We start from the raw sequence: 19,896 nt of genomic DNA, 5'->3' as shown, positions 1-19,896 counted from the left end.
TGTTGTTTTTTGGGTTTTTTGTTTTTGTTTTGTTTTTTTTGTTTTTTTTTTTTTTTTTTTTTTGGTTTTTTTTTTTTTTTGTGGTTTTTTTTGGTTTTTTTTTGTTTTGTTTTGTTTTGTTTTGTTTTGTTTTGTTTTTGATGCAAGATTGCAGCACAGACCCTACCTGCTTGTTATTCTTGTTATTCTGTACCAGGAGCTAGTGCTCACTCAGCAGGGACCTAGGCCAATCAAATTACAAAAGCAGTCCATGATAAAGTACATGTCAGCAGTTCACAGAGATAAAAGGCTCGTGTGGAAACAAGAGGGTGAGTGTAGACTGTTAGGGCTGCCCCGATCCTCTATCACTCACAAGAGCCACCTCACAATTCACCTCCATTGTATTTGATTTTTTTTTAAAGCTTACCTAACAACCCCTTAAGTTTAACAGTGTGGTCTACTTAGAGTGCTTGAGTCAGTGCAGGCTTTGCTGTTGTCAAGAGGATTCTTCATGATTAGTCTCCCCTGTTGATGATGGACAGGATGAGCCACAACAGGATGATCTCCGTCTGGTCAAAGGTGAGTACTGCTTTCCTAAGACTTCCTGATGGACTGGTGGGACAACCATACCTCTTGCTCCACCCCCACCCCCTCCAAGAATCGTAAACTCTACAATGAGGGTCTTAAGAACCTTTTGACAGATTTTTATAACTTCTATGTTAATGGATATAGAAAGAAGACAACCATCACCAATGAGGGTTTAAGGGATTTTGGTTCTTTCTGGGTTTGTCCAGAAAGAGGTCTGGTAATGTTATGACATCTTCCTTTCAGATGAATGTTCCATCTCTTTTGTCAACTAAGTTTTATCCCAATCAATTTATTCATGTGGTGACAGTCACTGGTTGATATGAATGACATTTAAAAAAAAAAAAAAACAAAGATAAGGAAGTGGCTGTTTTTTTTTTTTTTAACTTGACTTAGTATGGAATCACTAATTTTTGGCACACACAAGAGACTTGCTGGTGAAGAAAGTCACTAGTAAACATAACTAATATGACTCTGTGCCATTTGCAGAGAGGGCCTGCCTGGCAGTTATCTCATTATTTGCTCATTTGCATGGTCTTGTATTCGTTCTTAAAATCCTCAGAGATAAGACATGAGATCAATTCTTTGGGGCTATTTTCTGTTCTGCTGAGAGTGTTTGTGACTGCCAGGGGCAGGTGTGCGCATGAATTATCTTATCCATGTCAAGGCCAATTACAGCTGTATAGGATTCTCCTGGCAGTAATGGGCTGGTAAGCACAAATTTCAAAATGACACAAAATGATTGAGTCAGTCTAGAACTAGAAACTGTAGGACCAAGGTAAATATTATTGCTTGGTTGGATGGGAATAGTAAGAGGCACATGCCACTCATCACCAACACTGTGACTCCAGAAACCTCTATAATCTGTATTGACTGTGTTGGTTCCTGTATTTTCAGATGTGCAATGGGCAGTGGTCACCCAGAGCTGGAGGTGCTGTCCCTTGTCCCCTTTGACTATTCTGCAGATTTCTCTGGGAGACTGGAACTCATAAGAAGCTTTTACTTTGAAAGCTTTGAAAGTCCATTTATTTTTACAGATTATTTGAGCTAAAGCTTGCTTTTTCTCTGCTCAATAGCTTTAAAACCTTCCAACCTGTTCTTATTGGCAGCATTTATGTGAAGGAGGAATTATTTGTACTTCTAGAGTTTATGTTAGTATTCTTTTATTCATTGTCATTCAGCAAACACATACCAAGCACCCACTAAAATGCCAAGAATACACAGATGAGCTGCCTATTTCAGAGGCTATGCACTGTCTAAGGTCTTGATCCTCACCACACTGTACTGGGGGCCCAGGATCCAACTCTAAGCTCTGGTTTTGCTGATTGACACTTTCTTTGCATGGTTGAAGACTTTGGGGAGAATACTCCTTTGAGGAGCAACAGTGGCTGAGGCTCGAATGGTTGAATGTTTCAGTACAGCAGCACAAGACAAGGCCTCCTGCTGAGTGATATAACCTGGAGGGGGCGGGGGAAGAGGTGGATGAGAGGGATTTCAGTGTCAACATTTATCTTTGAAAATTTTATTTAGTTCTGTTTTATGCGTATGAGAGTTTTTCCTGAATGTGTGGATGTGCACCACATGTGTACCTACTGTTCCTAGAGGCCAGAAGAGGTGAAAGAACCCCTAGAGGTGCCATTCCAGGTGTTATGAGCCAATTGAGTGCTAGGAACCGAACTCAGGTCCTTCACAAGGACAGCAAGTGCTCTTAATCATAGAACCATCTCTTCAACCCAACAATTTTTATAGGGGAAAAAAAAACATTCACGGAGGTGCACAAAGGCTCTACTTCTGTGGTTAGCATGCCTGGTTATACTATCTTTGAGGACAGGAAGTGTTTATCTCTTGGTTTCCTTTATTGTTCCTTCAACAAACATGATGGTTAATCCTCGCTGTCGATCTGAATGACTTTAGAAATAATCTAAAGATTGCTTGTGGGTATCGGTGTGCAGGTATTTCTAGAGAAGATTATCTGGGGGAGACTCATCCTGAGTGTGCTTGGCACCATGCCAGGGGCTGAAGAGCTAGAGGAAAAGAAAAAGGAAACAAGAGAAAGCCAGCTGAGTACCCACGCTCCCAGTTCTCTTCCTCCTGGCTGCCAGGATGTCAAAAGCCGTCTTCTATCACCCCTTCCCTGCCATGAGCGACTGACACCTCTGGATACTGTGAGCCAAAATAAGTCCTTCCTAACCAAAGCCATTTCTGGTAGATTTTCTGTCACATGGGTGAGAAGAACTAACTGACAAAAAATGACTACAGCCATCAACTTGCACGTTGAAGACGTTTGGAAAGAAACTTGAACTTTGAGTAGACCTCCCATGTAACTTGTCTTAGATAGCAAAATTTCTTTAATGCAGAGAATTTTAATGCTTAAAAAGATATATTTGATTTCTTTCAGTGTTTCCCAAAGTACAGTCTTCACAGTAACCACTGGATTCTCTGGATCCATATGTTTTAAAAAATACCCATTATAATTTAGAATTCTAATCTCTTCAAAGACCTTCTGAATTAAAAACCCAGAGAGCAAGGCCTAGGAATCTGCATTTCAGTAAGAAGGCACTTAGCCTTTATGAACACTAGTAAATGCATCTGCATTTATGCTTACTGGCTTCTTTGGTACTGGGCTCTGAAAACAGAGCCATGAGGTGGTGCTTCCATCACACTTCAGATAATCTTCAGTAATCACCAAATCCCAGGTCCTTGCTTACTAGTTGTATGACCCTGGTCAAGTTATTTAACTCTTCTAGGTTTCAGTTTTTCTACCTGAGTTGGGAGAATTGTGTGGTAGAAGGGGTGAGCGACTAGAGACGTTACTGTAAGATAAAGGACTTAGCTATGAGGTCTTCCAGCAAGATGATGCTCAGGATCTCTTCATGTCTTTTGAAACCATGGTATCATCTGTGCTACACAAAACACAGGTGGATTTAGTAGAAAAGGAGAAAGAGCAAAGCATGAGCAGATAGAAACTATGATCTTTGGAGAAGCCACCTCTTGCCTGAAGTCCTCATTGACAATGACTGGCTGAATGGTCTTCACCAAATTACAGGATTTGCCTGTGATTCTGGTTCCATAACTATAAAGTGGGATGAGAGTGAGATATTGTATATAATATTCTTGGCTGGATGTATGTGCTATGCCAAATGCTCAAAGAATGTAGTTATTATTGTTGGGAGTAAACTATCTTTGATCTTATACAAACAATAAGGAGGGAAACCATTGTTTGAGCTTATGTTGGTTTTCCAAGTCCAGGGATATTGATCTAATAGATCAAGTTCATATAAATCTCAGAGAGTTGTTAACATTTTATAAGAATCAATACTCTAATTTCTTTAAACCCTCTTAATTCACCTATAAAACTTCACTGTCTATTGTCAGGGATAATCATTTTTAAACTTGGTTAGCCAACCATGTTGATAAAATAGGTCAGCAGAGGCCATTCTTCTAGAATTATTTATCTGGAGATGTGACTTCTGGCTGTAATGAATAACTCACTTACTGATATTCCTGGTTCTAGGAAGGTAGTTAAACTCACCCAGATGCTGTTGGTACCCAAGGCTGTGAATGTAGCGGGTCTGCAGGGCCTTCCACTGGGGCCTGGAGTCATAAATCCTCATGATGCTGTACAAGTAGCGCCGCTGTCCTTGATTTAGGTCCTGTCAGAACCAAGAGGTGACTTTGATAAATCCCTACGTAATTAAAAGTGTGTGATACATTCAAAATGAGTGTCCACAGGAATAAGATGCTTCTTTTAAGGTGACACCTATTTTTAAAGCACGTGGGACATGAATAAGCAGGAAATTTCTTCTCACCATTTTTGTAAACAATATTCTTCTTGTATGATGATTCTGGAAACAGTGAAGGAAATGGTACTGGGTTATGCAGGTCATGATTTTATGCTACGGGAGATGTAAAGGCTGCTAGGATATGAAGATTGTATTGGTTCCTAACTGAGAAAAATAGGTTGTGGGAATGTGTACAGAGCCTGCAGTATGGAAGCCTCCAGACAGCTGAGCTGTCCAGTGGGAAGTTTCAGTAAGGAGTAGAGATACAGGCTCAAGTGGGCAATGAGATCCCCCTTGGCAGTGGAATGTGCTATGGAGACAGGAATCAGGAGTGATGCCACTTAGGAGGCAGAGGTCAAAGGGACACTTCAAGTTCAAGGCCTGCCTGGTCTGCCAGTGAGTTCCATGCCAGCAGGGCTACACTGTGAGATCTTCCTTCAAAGAGAGGTCTGGGGATGGGGAGGTAGAAAGATCAGAAGTTCAAAGCCATCCTCAACTACATTGTAAGACAAAAGCCTGCCTGGGTTTCGTGAAACCCTGTCTAAAAGATAAATGGGGAGAGACTATAATAAAGACATGAACATCCTAGAAAAATCAAGTTAAAATAACTTTGTCTTGGATACGAAGTACCAAAACAACAGAAATTTCAAAGCCAACTGAAAACCATGTGGGACAACTGCACTTAAACTATTATATATAAATGTAGATTAAGGTGACATTTACTTGTTAGGTATTTTGTGGGGGGCTAAAATCATAAGTCTGTGAGACAGTCTTTTTTTTGTCTAGAGCCCTTAAATTTTATTTTAAGAGTAAACACAGAGTAAGCCAAGAGCCTCACAATTCAAGATATCAATTCACTCTAAGTTTCTGTAGTAGAGTATATTTAAGGAAGAGAATGGCATTCATTCTGGAGTAACTAATAAGCCTTTCACATGATTGCAGAGACAAGACAATGCAAAACTTGCTAGCCTACCTCAAGAGCAAAGCTCTCTAGTACCATGAGAATTTCTCTTGCATCAGATAAAAAATTTTGAAAGTTACAGTTTTTATTTTATCAAGAAAAATTCTGCCTACCTCCTTACCTGTATAAAACTTTAAATATCCCGAGAAGTATCCAGTTACATTCCTCATGTTCTCTTATTGTCCTCTATCTTTCTCAAGAGAGATGCAGGACAAATGATTTTTTTTTTTCAGAGAAGTTTTATGTGAAAGGCTATAATTAGCTTGGTGGGAAAGAAGCTGACAGGAAGCTTCAAGCAGGAAGCCACGCTGTTGATATTGCGAATTAGTGAGTCCCCATGGAGACGCTTCTCCATGTAAGGAGAATACGGTTTCTCAGACTCTGACCATCGAGGGTGCGTAAGTGAGGCTGTGCCAGCGCTCATTCACTGACTCCTTCAGCAGTCATGTATGCCGGTCAAACAATCTACGTCTCACACAGACAGTACACAAAGTTCCCAACCCTCCGAAGAAAGAAGAGAAGCCCTTCCCTCTATGAACAAGATATCACACCTTCAGTAATGAATTGTCAGCAGCCACTGTGGGGACTTGAATGCGGGGTATTCGTGGAACATTCTGGTGTTCGTACTGCTTTTTCAAGTCTCTCCGCATTTCTCTTTATCTTGTACCTCCAAGGGATAACAAACACAGCATCAGTTTTTATTTTATTTTTTTAACCAGCTTTGGAGATGGACCTAAGACATTTAATAAGCAGATTTGTAAAATTTTTTTTCAAAGAAAAATGTTTTTTTATTTCCAAGTAAGTAATCTCTGCAATCTCCTACTTCCCCATCTTTTCCTGTCCTCCCTCCCTGTGGCAAAAGGAACCATTCAGAGGCCTTGCCTTCCTGCTTCGATGAGTCCAGTGTGAGTAGCTTGTAGAGACATTCCAGTCTACAGAAGTTAGTTTTTTATAGTTTTAAATAGTGCTGTTATCTGAGTCTTAAAGAAATGCCTATGTCTTTAGGAGTTTAAAAATTTCAAATTAGAGAAGAAAATAAGATTATCCAGGGTCTTGAGTTCAATTCCCCACAACTTCATAGTTGTTCACAACCATCTGTAATGAGATCTGATGTCCTTTCTTGTTATGCAGGCAGACATGCAAATAGAACACTCATATACATAAATAAATAACTCCTAAAAGATTATTCATCCTTAAATTTTGTTGGCATTTGATTAGATTCCATTTATTGATTTAGCTGGTATTTCGCTTGATTTTAGGAAAAAGTAATCACAATAGAGGTATCTCATGAACCTTCCTAGACCATTAGATACTTCTTTAAATCCAACTGCCAGAAGACACAAGTGTATCCATTTCTTGTACATTGAGATCTTTGGTTTTAACACACCACTCTGTGCTACAAAATAAACCTTTGGGCTCAGTCATGTTTTAGTCCCTGCCTGACAATGGTAGGAACAATAGGCTTCCCTGCAGTGATGGCATCTTCTTTCTCAGTGCCTTAGGACCTAGAATCTAAGGTTTATCCAATGAGGAAAACCTAACACACTGAGAGGACTGGGTGCATTAGTAAGGCTTGCAGAGGCAAATAGAAACCAGTTATTTCCCTCTCTGCCTTCTCCTCTGCCTGTCCCAACAGTACAAACTACCAATGACAGAAAGAAAGAAAGAATACAACCAATCAAGTGTAGCACCAAACTCTCTAAATATAGCAGACTATTGCCAATGCCTAGGTTACAGGCTAACTAGAGAAGAGAACCTAGAATAATGGCCACATGGCTTTAGGACCAAGAGACCTGGCTTTCTTCCCTTGTTAGCCTCCCTCCTGTCATCTTCATGATGGTAGGCATAATGCCTGATTCATTCTTTGTTTAATTCACTGAGATCATGAGTATAGGGCTCTCAGTTTGTGCCTGCTTCTTCTCATTCTATATTCCTCTAGTAAATACTCATGCATGCATGCACACACACACACACACACACACACACACACACACACACACACACACACAGATGCATCACATATAGATTCTTAAAAATATTTCAATAGCTGGGCATGGTGACACAGGCTTTTAATCCCAGCCCTTGGAGAGACAGAGGCAGGAAGATCTCTGTGAATTCGAGGACAGCCTGGTTTACATAGAGTGTTCCAGGACTACATAAAGAGAGCCCGTCTAAAAAAGAAACAAAAACAAACAAACAAAACAACAACAAAACATTTGAGGATTCTGATTGGTTCAGATATGAGCCCTAACCCTGGGGATCTTCTGCAGCTGAAATTTACTGTAGAAACATCTGTCAACATCTCTTTGTGTTCTGTTTCCATAATATAAGCTCATAAATGAAGCTATGAATATTTTATTTAATACTGCTTTTCTTTAGTGGGTACCCAGGGATCCATACCAATCAAGACATACTCTCTGCATGTTCTCTCTGATTGAAACATATACTCTTTCCTTCACTCAAATCATTTCAATATCCCTCCTCCCATTTTTCAGGTCTGTGGAGCAAAGAATAACTAGTCTTCAATGCTAGAAGGATTCCTTCTGTCTTCAAAGAGTGGGAGAGAAAATGACTGATGATGTTTCTTGTGGCATGTGAGCACGCAGCTCATGCATACTTTTTCTTGGGCTGTTGCTGAAGAAATCCATCTTACCCATCCAAAGCGTCTACACAGGATGCAGTTTGATTTAAATGTCTGAGAATGCATGACGAAAACAACCTACAAGTTAACTGAGATCTAAAACCAAAGGACCAATTTACTTAAACACAACTTACCTTGTAATGTGGTTCCTTGTTTTAAAAGTGTCTACATCCAAGGCAGGGCTGCTGCAGTGCTCTCTAGTCATACAGTAGTGGCAGAATCTCGGTTTGTTGATGAACTATATCCAAGCAACACCAGGAGATGGGACAAAGAGCTGGGAAAACTTGGCTGCATGCCTTTCTGTTTCTGGGTGGCATTCAAGAGCACAGTTGAAGGTTTTGTTGTTGTTGTTCCAAGTTTCATGTCTAATGAAGGGTTGACTTCTAAGCCTATCATATCTGTATGATATGGAGACATTGCAGAAAAGTTCTTGTAGATAGATGCTAAGGATTAAAGGTAAAAAAAAATCTATTAGTGCAACAGGCCACTCCATGTGTATTATCCAAATGAGTCAGAAATATTCATCCCCTTGCTCAGAATAGTGAAACAATGGTTCCTACATACATAAATTTAGCTACGGTTCCTACATACAGGAATTTAACTGTGGTAACATATAGAACTACTTCATAGTTCAATGTAGTGCCCTTCTTCAAATTTCTTGCAGAGAATAGGCATTATCTATACCTATGTTGGTTAGAAGCTACATAAGTGCCAAAAGATATTGCTTACACTGACCTGCCTTACTGTGATGAAATTTTTCAAGATACCTTCTCTGGGACTGTGTGAACTGTATACCCAGATGGAATATCAAAAGCAGTCTCTACGTAATGCTAGGATTGTGAAAAGTCAGATGTAAAAGGGACCTTATACAAAGAGAAAAAACTGAGAGGGGCATGAGAAAGTGCAAAAGAATCCAGAGACAGCTGAAAATCCTGGAGAAACACAAAGGCTGAGCAGCAAAAAGTGAGGAGCCAGTCTACCAGGCTCCCCAGTGAGAGAAAGCAAGCCAAAGACTCTTCCACAGTGCAAGCCAGCCAACCAAAGGGCTGTGAGATAGCTCCCTAGGTAAAGACGCTTGCTGCCAAGCCTGACAACCTGTATTTCATACTTAAGTCCCACACTGAAGAGAGCCAACTCTCCTCTTTTCTTTTGATCTTCACACACACACTGTATGGCATGAGTGAGACACATGCACACACACACACACACACACACACACACACACACACGTATGTGTCTCTTCACCTATGCATGAAGAGAGTCAGTTCTACACAGAGAGGAAGTTTTCAGTTCTCACAAGTTCCACATCCTTCCAGGGATTTGGCATGACATAGTTGGATGTGCCACAACTCAGCTCTGCAAAAGTCCACTGTGGCACTCTCTACACTCAGGGCTATTCCCAAATCATGACGGGGAGCATATTGCTTAGGACTGAGCTGGTAAGGAGGCCTGCAAACATTGGGGTGACTTCATGAAACAATTCCATCTGATGACAACTTTATATCGAAATGATTACAAAGCTCAGGCAGTAGGAGGTTCAGACTACAAAAGCTGGTGGCCCTATTTTTTTTTCTTTTTTCTTTGTCAGAAATAGGTAATTCCATGGAGATTGATATCCCCAAGCCAGAAGTCAGCAAGGCTCTGGAGCTGCATAGCTTTCTCTTTATTGTGAACTTCTCAGGCCCAGTGGACACCACTGCATACTCCTTTATCCTGTAGCACGATTAATACTGAGCGAGACTGTGAAGCACTGATATAGGTCCTTCAGCAACAGACCTCAGTGCTCTGTCAGCTCAATATCTTCAGGAGATGCCCTTCGACTTAATTGTTATCAATCCAAAGATGTACAAGCTAAGAAATCTGAGTGGGAACCTGCCTGTCCCACAGGCTGCAACGCTAACTGTGCTCAGAAGCAGCACCAGGTACACAAAGAAATGATGAAACCTTTGAGCAGCTGATTCTTGACCACACTAGGCACAGTACGAGTTCAACAGAATAAAGCTCTTGATTGGTTTTGTCATTCGATTTTCTGTTGGTGCATTAACAATTGGCTATAGTTGGTTTTAAATATATTTCTACATCCAATTTTTGTCTAGGGTTATTGCTTCTATGACAACTTATTATTAATATCCAGTGGTGCTGGATATTAGGCCCCCAAGTAAAGACTGCTCATTAAGAGACTCACAAAACCAGAAAAGATATCCATCCCAGCAGATGCATAAACCATAACACAGAAAGGACCCAAACCATGAAAAATCAAGAAAATTTTATTCTTCTAAAAATTCGTAACTAGAAAAGGCAAAGACACTGGAATGGATGACACCGTAGATAACAGACTCAGAATTTATAAATGCTATCAGTGACTGCAAAGTGGATGCAAACAATCAGATTAATGAAGCAAGAAAATCAATTCAGAACCCAGAGAGGAGAGGACAAACGTAGACAGGAACCACCACTATGGATTGGAAACTTGATACCATGAATAAGAAACTCAATAAGGAAAGGGATATTTAGCCAAAAAGTGAATAGAGAACTTGAAAATGCATCTCACCCACGTTGGAATAGCTAAGTTTAAGAAAACAAATAACAGATGCTATTGAGAATTTAAGGAAAGGGAGCCTCATGCATTGTTGATGGAATCCACCAGTGATACAACCTCTGTGAAAAGCAGTGTGTTGGCTTCGAAACATCTAGATAGAGATATACTATGTAAGCCAGCCTCACCACCCCTGGGAAAATACCTGGACCCTACTTGCTACTACAGAGCTAGGTGCTCATCCATGTTCATCAGTGCTCTACTGGAAATAGCAAAGATGTGGAGGCAGCGTAGATGTTCATCAACTGATGGTTGGTAATGAAAACTTTGAACCAGTATCAGTTAAGTCCCTGTTGCTGAGATAGAACACTCTGACATAGACACCTTAAGGGAGGAAGGGTCCCAAAAGGATAGAACCCATCAAGGCAAAGAAGCCATGGCAACAGGCCAGGAAGGCATACCCACGGGAGAAAATGACTGGATAATCACATTTTTTCACACAGGAATCAGAGAGAGAGAGAGAGAGAGAGAGAGAGAGAGAGAGAGAGAGAGAGAGAGAATGAGAATGAAGAAGAGCAAGACTATAAACTCAAAGATGCCAGTGCCATACTTCCTCCAGCAAGGTTCCACTCTCTAAAAGTTCCATAGAGCACCACCAACTGGGGATCAAGTGTTCAAATAATGAGACTATGGGGGACATTTCCCATTCAAATCACCACAGTATCTATACATGATTAAATTTTACTCAGTTTTAAAGAAAATGAAATGAGAAATTTGCAAGAGAGAAGTCAAAAAGAATAGACTGAGTGAGGTAACCCAATCGCAGAAAGAAAAGCCCTGGATCTTCTAACTCCTATGTGAATCCTATCACTGAATCCTTAGATTTGAGTGCCTTTAGAGGCTAGGAATAGCCTCCTCAAGTTATGAAGCCTATGAGCTACAATAGTGACTGGTAGCAAGATAGTCACATGGGTACAGTATCAGTATGAATGCTATGGAAGTAACCAACTACTTTCTAATTGGATTTAAGGCCACTCCACAGGAGGAAATCTATGTCTGATACTGTACATCGAGCCAAAGACGCCTGGCTAGGGAACTCACATACCCCAGAGGTGAGTCCACCTTTATTTTCTTAATGGACACAGTATCAAACCACCTTCCAAATTCCTTTCTCTGTAACCGTAGACTAGGGCTGTTCTCATAATTCATTAGAGAAGCTTCTTTGTGCAGTAGATGGTGGTTAATATGGAAACTCACAACTTATGGAAATGCAGAGGGTAAGTCTATGGCATCCTCAGACATAAGTGGGGAATCCTTTAAGGCTCAGGGCCATCATGGAACAGGAGGCAGGAACACTGCAAGAGCCAGAAGTCAAAACCCAGAGAGGACAAGTGGAAAGCAGTGCCTTGTGGATAGGACAGGACAGGACAGGACAGGACAGGACAGGACAGGACAGGACAGGACAGGACAACATACTCATGAACTCACAGTGTCTGTTTGCCTGACAAATACCTGCATAATATAAACCTAGGGAGAATTTCAGCACGAAGCAGAGAGGGGTGCACCAGCCCTCACACCTACCTGAGGATCTCTTGACAGTAGATGGTGTCTGGAGTAGAAAGAATCTGTTTTTGTTAAGGTATGCCCACTGGCAAGTCAACTATGCCGCATATGCTCCAACAGATGTCCTCACATGCAGGGGTATTTGAACAACACAAAGACCTGGGGTTATTAAAAAACAAGACATGAAATTGGGAGGAAGCCAGGGGTTAGAGAATATATCTGGGAGTAGTTGGAAGGAGTCCGGTAAATGTGACCAAAATGCATTGTATGCATGTATGAAAATCTCAGAGTTAATAAAAATGCTATATATTTTAAAAGAAATGCTTGAAATGAAAACTTCAATGGCTCAAATATAGAAATCACAGTGGGGATAATCGTCAAGTGAAATGAAGAACGACAGAAACAGGAAAAAGCCAAAGTACTGTATGCATTTATTTTTGTCTTTTTTATTTTTTAATTTATAACTTTCAGTAGTTCAGGAATACAATCCAGAGACAAAACTAAGGATCCATAGGGTTGATAAGGTATCTCAGGTGAAAACTAAAAGCATAAGAAACAAAAAATAATTATCCCCAACTGGGGATGAAAATGGACATTTGAATAAAAAAATCATTGATAACTCCAACTGTTCCTATCTAAAAAACCAAATCTCTGTAATACATTATAGTCAAAAGCTACAAAGCAAATAGGCGGCATTAAATCCTGTGAGGGGAAAATACCAGCTTATCTCCAAAAGAAAGAGCTCAAGAATAAATGAGATCACAACCCAAACCCCCAAGCCAGAGGCTCATAGCCCTGAATAGTATGGACTGTTCAAGTACTGTAAGGAAATAACTGCCAACCAAGACTTATGTATCCAGTAAAGCTATTTAAGATTAAGACAGAAATAAATACATTCCTCTGTAAGACTGTAGCCCCTCATCTAGGGTTGGGGCCCCATGAGATTCTACCATTTGCACTGACATGTCAACTGTTGTGGTCAATTTAAAGTTTGATTCAACATCTCAGAAGTGCAGCTTCCCTGTCATATTTAGAGCACACAATCTTGCAGCAGTCTTCCTGGTCCTCTGGCTCTAGTCTTTTTGAGGCCCTCTTTTTTGACATCACCTGAGCCTTGGTAATAGGGGCTGTGTTGTAGATGTAGCAGCTGGTGCTGGGCACCCCATGGCTAGTTGTTTTCTTCATTTGAACCAATTGTAGATTTCTGTAAAGGTCTCCATCTGCTGGGGAAAAAAAAGCTTTTTAAAGATGAATCATGAGAACTACACATATCTGAGATTAAAAGGGTAAATATTTAGGATACTTACCAAGTATCAGATTTTTAAAATGTCTTTCTCATACATCAGTTTTTGACCGACTCCCATTCGGTCCTCCATTCCCTGCAGCAGTATTTACATAGGCAAGGCACAGAACCAACACACATATAGATGAACAGATGAATGGATTTTTAAAATGTACATATAGTCAGTGAATTATTTTCAGCCAAAAAGAAGACTAAAACTATTTCATTTTGCAGGAAAATAGCAAAACAAGACTGATTCAGAAATATGAGCATTATGTTTTTTATACGTAGAATATGTGTGTGTGCACATATATGATAAAGGATTAGAAGATGTGGGGAGGAGGAGAGGACACTGGAAAAGAATAAAGAAAAGCAAACACCCATGCTCTTTCTCATGTGTGAAACATATGTATATGAAAGACAAAAATATAAAGAGGACCATTTGTAGGGAGAGACAGCATTGGCGAGAAGGGTAAGGGTGACAAGAGAAGGCAAGGGAAGCAAATGAATGAATTACAATAATACACATGTATGAAATGTGTGAAACTTATTATATACACCTACTAAAAATTAATTAAAAATTGTTACCTATGAAGGGAAGGATTGAAAAAACTCCCCCTGAATACAGTTTATCTGCAAAGAGAAAGGGCTTGAGAGAAAATGAAAGCAGAGATGCCAAAAGAAAACATGGATTGAAAATTCTTTGGCTGAAGGGAAGAAAAGGCTCAGGTAGATAAGAGTGTTGAATCACTCTCCTCAAAGAAGAAAGCGCTCTACAGAAATAAAGGGTTGCAACTCTTGTCAATAATTTGAATACATTCCTTCTGGAAATAAGCCATGCCCCAGACAAGATCAGTAAACGCCAGTGGGGAACACGAAGCCTCACACAGGATCTGAGGGTCTGCTTATCCTCTCCTGGGAGACAAAGAACTGTGTGTGCAGAGCTGAGATTGCCCGCTGAGTTTTCTTTGGATGTTTTTACAGAATATGATGCTTCTCAGAACACATGGCATCAGCTGGTGTTGCACACCCACGTTCGTTCATCACAATGTGCTGCGGCATCTGCCCAGTCAGGGACATATCAACAGATGCAGATGTTTGACAAGGAAGGTGTTTATCTTAGGCAGTGAGTTTCAGAAGTACTACTAGTAGCTGGGATAAAAAGGCAAGATTGGGTCGTCTTAGCTATTACATAGTCATTACTAAGCTATTATACTCAACTACCTTGAATACAAAGAGAACATAACTTTGCGCAGACTCCATTCTTTTATAGTCACCCCATATGCTTGCTTCAATGTTCCTGCCCTAATTGCCAATATGACTGTTGCCACCAGTGTTGTTGTCCCTACTGCTGGTGCTGCTACTAACATACATAAAGCAGAAGTCAGAGAGGGTGGGACAATGAGAACTAGCTGTTTCCCCTAAACCTCCATCTCATGTCTCCCCTGGATGCTACCTTGCGAGAAATTCTGAGAAATGCATTTGCAGTTTTCCTATTGCTATGGACAAAGTACGATAATAATGAACCTGGAAGAGAATGGACCCCGTGTAACATACATCAGCAATAATGGAAGAAGGCATTGTGGTCTGGGATCCAAGAGGTCAGGCAAAAGGCTTAAGAACTTTAAAAAGTGTCCAATGTTTGCCCACGCCATTAAAGACTGAAACTTTGAAAGAGAAAATGGAAGATGACTGACTGGCAGATGGTTTCCAATAATGAGCTTTAAACTTTTAGAAAGTATCTTAAGATTTAAGAGTAATGAGATGCTTTATAGCTTCAATTTAGGACAGAACAAAAAACAAAATCAATCAATCCAAAAAAAAAAAAAAAAAAAAAAAAAAAAACCCTAGTAGTTTCTAACAAAACTTTTCAAATAGAATAAAACTAATTGCAAGCAGAATTTTTATAGAGAAGACGATATTGACTACCATTTGTAAGGTTATGCTCACCCCAAACTCCTAAGCTTAAATGAAAAGTTTTATTGAGCTGGCTCAGAGGTTAAAAGAAGATTTGATCCCACGAGTTCCCCTGCAGCGCCCCTGGAGCAGGATGTGGTAGCAGTCAGCAAAATGTCTGCTGGATCTAGAAAGTCAAAGGATGTTCTCATGTAAATTTGAAGGGGTCAGCAGAAACTGTTCATAAGGAAGCTACACTGGCTATAGAAGATTGTTGACTATGGGAAGCAGGGACAGCTCTACCCTAAGAGTGCAGTTTCTACAGAGGAACGCTGTTGCCTCTGGATTGACTGGGAGCTGTGTACAGTGAGAGTCTTCTGAGATCTCAAGATAGGATTTGGGTTGAGGTATGGCAGTTAGTTTTCATAAACTTGATACAAAGTAGGGTTACCTGAGAAGAGGAAACTTCAACTGAGGAATTATCTTTATCAGATTAGGCGGGGGAGCATTTCTTTTTTTTTTTTTTTTGGTTTTTCGAGACAGGGTTTCTCTGTATAGCCTTGGCTGTCCTGGAACTCACTCTGTAGACCAGGCTGGCCTCGAACTCAGAAATCCGCCTGCCTCTGCCTCCCAAGTGCTGGGATTAAAGGCGTGTGCCACCACCACCCGGCGGGGGAGCATTTCTTGATTAAAGATCATGTGAGAGGCCCAGCCCACTGCCGACAGCATTACTCCTAGGCAAGATGTCCTTCGTTATACAAGAAAGCAAGCTGGGCAAGCCATGTGGGGCAAGACAATAGCAGTATTCCTCCATGTCCTCTGCTTCAATTCTTGCCTTGACTTCCCTTCATGGAGGCCTGTAACTTATATATCAAGTAGACTCTGTCTTCTGCAATTTGCTTTGGGTTGGTGTTTTATCACAAGATAAAAACAAACCATGACATACATTTAACATACATTTTTTAATATACATTTTTTAATATACAGGTTTTAACATACATTTAAGAATGTGAAGTGAACTTGTCTTCTCCACTTCCTCCTGTTTTTGTTTAGTTTTTGTTTGGTTGCCTTGGTTTGGCTTCTTCTGGTTTTATTCTGGAGACAGGATCTCCTTTGTGGTAATTAATTTTTCTACTAATACCCCCTGCCTTCAGAAACTGATTGTTTTTGCTAGACCTTGTAACTAAATTAATAACTTAGACTTTGGGATCATCTAAATCTTTGTATTCAATCTGTTTGCCTACTTTGTACTCAGCTTCTTTAAGTTTAACTTGTCTTTAAGAAAACAATGTAACAATTTGGATTCCCCATTCCCATCCACTTTAATAAGCTAAACTGAACACATAGCTTTAATCTTAAAATGTGTTCCTTATCTATGTCCCTGTCGTGTGTGTGTGTGTGTGTGTGTGTGTGTGTATGTGTGTGTGTGTGGTGTTCATGCTTGTAATAATTAAGTTTTACTTAATCCACTGCAAACAGCAGCAACATTGAAAGCAGTGTTTTAAATATCCACAATACATTTTGGAAATAACTTGTGAGTGTAGGTTAATAACACCTGTTTGCAGTTTTGAGTTCTGATTTGAGTCAGTATGGGTCAACAAAGCAACTTTTTCTCCTGTAAAACTCCAGTTCAAATGTCTGTAGACAGAGCTCCCTTCTTGTCTCACACTATGTTTTATGTGCTCTTCCATAAACATAACATCCTTTGTTGGACAGTAAACAAGGACAGATGGAAAACACAGAAGAAAGTTCATGGGGCATGATTGGGCTCACCCTTGCTCTAATGAATCTGGAGGAAGTTTCTTTTCCTGAATGTTACATATCCTACATCCCTCAAATGATGCAACTCATGATGATGGTCCTGCCTCAGACTCTGGGGTGCTGGGATTATAAGAGGGTGTGTAGTCTGACCTCCTGCTTGTTACTACTTAGCCACATTCATCTCGCCTTCCTTCCATCCTCTGGTCCCTTATAAGTAAGTTCAGGTCATTTCAGACTTTTTGCTTTATCAGATTATCTATTTCCATGCTTAAAGCATTGGTAAAGCAATAGCTCACAGGATTAAAGTATTGGTAGTACTGTGGACAGGGAGGGTAAATGAAGCCTCATAGAAAATATTAATTAAGGAAGAATTGGGATCCAAAATAAAGTTAAATTTTAATTGATATAGTTACCAGCTGCAACAAGACAGAGTGTGGTGGCATATAATAGACATAATTGCTATCTGGACCAACAATGAAGATACTTCTTATCAGGAAATTATCTGCTTATATCTGTCTCTCCTTTTTTCTTTTCCAGGATGTCTTCAGTTACAGACATCTCCATGAAGATGGCAAGCAGATACAAACATCCTCTCTTGGCCATGCATGCACTCAGTACCACAGCACACCATAACAGAGATAAGAAAGGAGGCCCACCTAATGCTGTTCCCCACCTTTGGGTATCCTCTCTGCTGTTACTTTTTCAGATATGTGTCCTTCACAGCACCTTATTCCTCTGCTGTTTTCCCTTTGGTCTTCTTTATAGACCTCCTAGCTTTCCAAGACCCAAGACCAAAGCTCATATATACTGATACCACAGGCCTTCCAAGTAAGGAGATTAAATGGGCTTTAGTAATCTCTCTCTCTCTCTCTCTCTCTCTCTCTCTCTCTCTCTCTCTCTCTCTCTCTCGCTGCAACAGTGATTTTTAGTAAGAGAAACAATGATTATCAGCCAAAAAAAAAAAAAAAAAAAAAAAAAGACCACATAGGGTCAGATACACACTAAAGAGTTTGGGGAAATAGATTCCAATGTTCAGGGACAAATGATTTATAGAAGAGTAAAACTGAAAAAAAATGAGAAAGTTTAACTTTGTGTCTATACTCAAAGTAAGAGATAAAAAAAATCAGAAAAAGTCAGAGAACATCTAGCCCTCAGCCAACCCTAAATTTAAGACCAGGCTACCTTTTAAAGCACGAAGGAAAGGCAAGTGTGGCGGTACTCACCCGTAATCCCAGAACTTGGAAAGCTGGGGTAGAAGGATCTAGAATTTGACACCAAACTGAGGTACATAGTAAGACTCTGTCCTCAAAACTAATTAATTAACTGATTACATTAAATAAAAATAGAATGTATTTGTGTGTGTATGCATGTTCATATGTGCAAGTGTGTGCATGTGTTGGGAGCCGACTCCTAGCAGAAAGCGGCTATCATCTTTGTAGCCATCTTGAGCCATATACCCTGACAAGAGACTTGTTTTCAACAGCCTACAACAGCTGAGCACACTCTGATAAACATCTTCTTTATCCTACATATCTTGTTTTGCTGTTTAGTGCCCCCAGCTGCAAGGCGCACGTAGTAAAGTGTCTTTAGCTGTGTTCCTCTGCTTGTCCACGGAGGCAAGGCACATGGTAAAGTGTATATATATCCATGATTTCCTTTTAGTAAAGGAGACTTGAGACCTGATCACACCCTGCCTTGTCTCCATTCTTCACATCTCTTGCCCCTCCATCCCCACTCTCTCTTTTGCTAGACCCTGTTGTCTGATTCCCTCCGACCACAGCACTTAGCCCCAAAGCATGGGGCAGTGTGGTCCTCAACATGCATGTACATGTGAATAAGTATGTGTGAGAGAAAGAGAGACAGAGACAGAGGGGAGCTGGGCAAAAGGAGACAGCATCAGACATTTTTTCCTTCAAGGAATCCATCTTATTTTTGCTTTTTGTTTGGTTTTGGTTTTAAATATTCGGTCACTGGCCCAGACCTAGCCAAGCAGATTAGGCTATCTGGTCAGTAAGCCCCAGGGATCTTGTCTCTGATTCCTCAGCTTTTATTTAATGTGGATTTGAAAACCTAACTGAATTTCTCATACTCTCATGGCAAGCACTTTGCCCACTAAGTTATTTACCCAGTCCACATGACATTTTTTTCTGTTTTCATTTTTCATTTGTGGGGAATGTGCGCATGTTGGTGTGTATATATGTTTTCCGTGTGTGTGGATGTGGGAGGAGTGTACATGCAGAGGTCCAAGGTTGATCAACGATCATCTCTCCATTGCTCTTCTACCCTATGCATGTCCCAGTCAAGCCCAGACCTCACAGTGAAGGTTAATCTTGCTAATTATCTTAATTCTTGGATACTCTACCTCCTTTCTTAGACTGGTATCACAGGCTGGCCACCACACCTACCTAGTACTCCAGTGGGTTTCTAGGAGTCTAAACTCCAGTCTGAAGTCTTACATGTCAAGCATTTTTACCACTGAACCAGGTCCCTAGCTCCCCCATCACCTCATAAGATTTTCTTAAAGCGTTTTTTTTCATCATGGACTTGTAATGCTTCTCTGCAAACAAACTCAGTGATACCGGTCTACAATTGCAGTGTCAGAACTAAAATCCACCGTTGCCTGAAGTCTGTAATTTCTCCCCTTGATCTCTGAAGCTAAAATGGAGCTCTAGTAATACAAATTTTGCTATAATAGAAAATGACCCCTCCTGTCCAGCCATTGTCCACTGACAGGTTTCATGCATCTTGAATCTCTGTGTCCTTGAGATATGTTCTATTCGTGCCTGCAATGGAGCTTCATTGAATAAAGAAAAATATCAGTTCCAAAATAACTCTCAGCTATAATTTTGAAGGAAGATGCCTGCCCCAAACCCACTCAGGCATATACAAATTCACAGTGTTTTGTGGAGT

At 40.4% G+C, this 19,896-nt stretch overlaps 1 protein-coding gene and 1 long non-coding RNA gene across 3 annotated transcripts; one reads left to right on the top strand and one right to left on the bottom strand.

The window, feature by feature from the left end:
• Positions 1-427: 427 nt before the first annotated feature.
• On the top strand, positions 428-18,323 carry LOC117704944 (uncharacterized). 2 transcript variants are annotated; one of them, XR_004606400.2, is made up of 4 exons: positions 428-558; positions 7,803-7,901; positions 11,515-11,596; positions 17,524-18,323. It is a non-coding gene; the product is annotated as an uncharacterized LOC117704944 (long non-coding RNA). The 2 variants fall into 2 exon arrangements; XR_004606401.2 differs by lacking the exon at positions 7,803-7,901.
• Fam216b (family with sequence similarity 216 member B) lies at positions 1,711-8,347 on the bottom strand. The gene is made up of 4 exons (XM_034497058.2): positions 8,083-8,347; positions 5,859-5,974; positions 4,097-4,217; positions 1,711-2,021 (listed from the first exon to the last, which is right to left on the bottom strand). Exons 2-4 carry the CDS (start codon positions 5,955-5,957, stop codon positions 1,870-1,872), a joined length of 372 nt encoding a protein of 123 aa, XP_034352949.1. The 5' UTR covers positions 5,958-5,974; positions 8,083-8,347; the 3' UTR covers positions 1,711-1,869.
• Positions 18,324-19,896: the final 1,573 nt, after the last annotated feature.

Source organism: Arvicanthis niloticus, chromosome 3 (assembly GCF_011762505.2).
Source record: "Arvicanthis niloticus isolate mArvNil1 chromosome 3, mArvNil1.pat.X, whole genome shotgun sequence".
In the NCBI taxonomy this organism is placed as follows: Eukaryota; Metazoa; Chordata; class Mammalia; order Rodentia; family Muridae; genus Arvicanthis; species Arvicanthis niloticus.
Note: the sequence above shows the minus strand (reverse complement) of the source record. Positions and strands in the feature narration are given on the sequence as shown.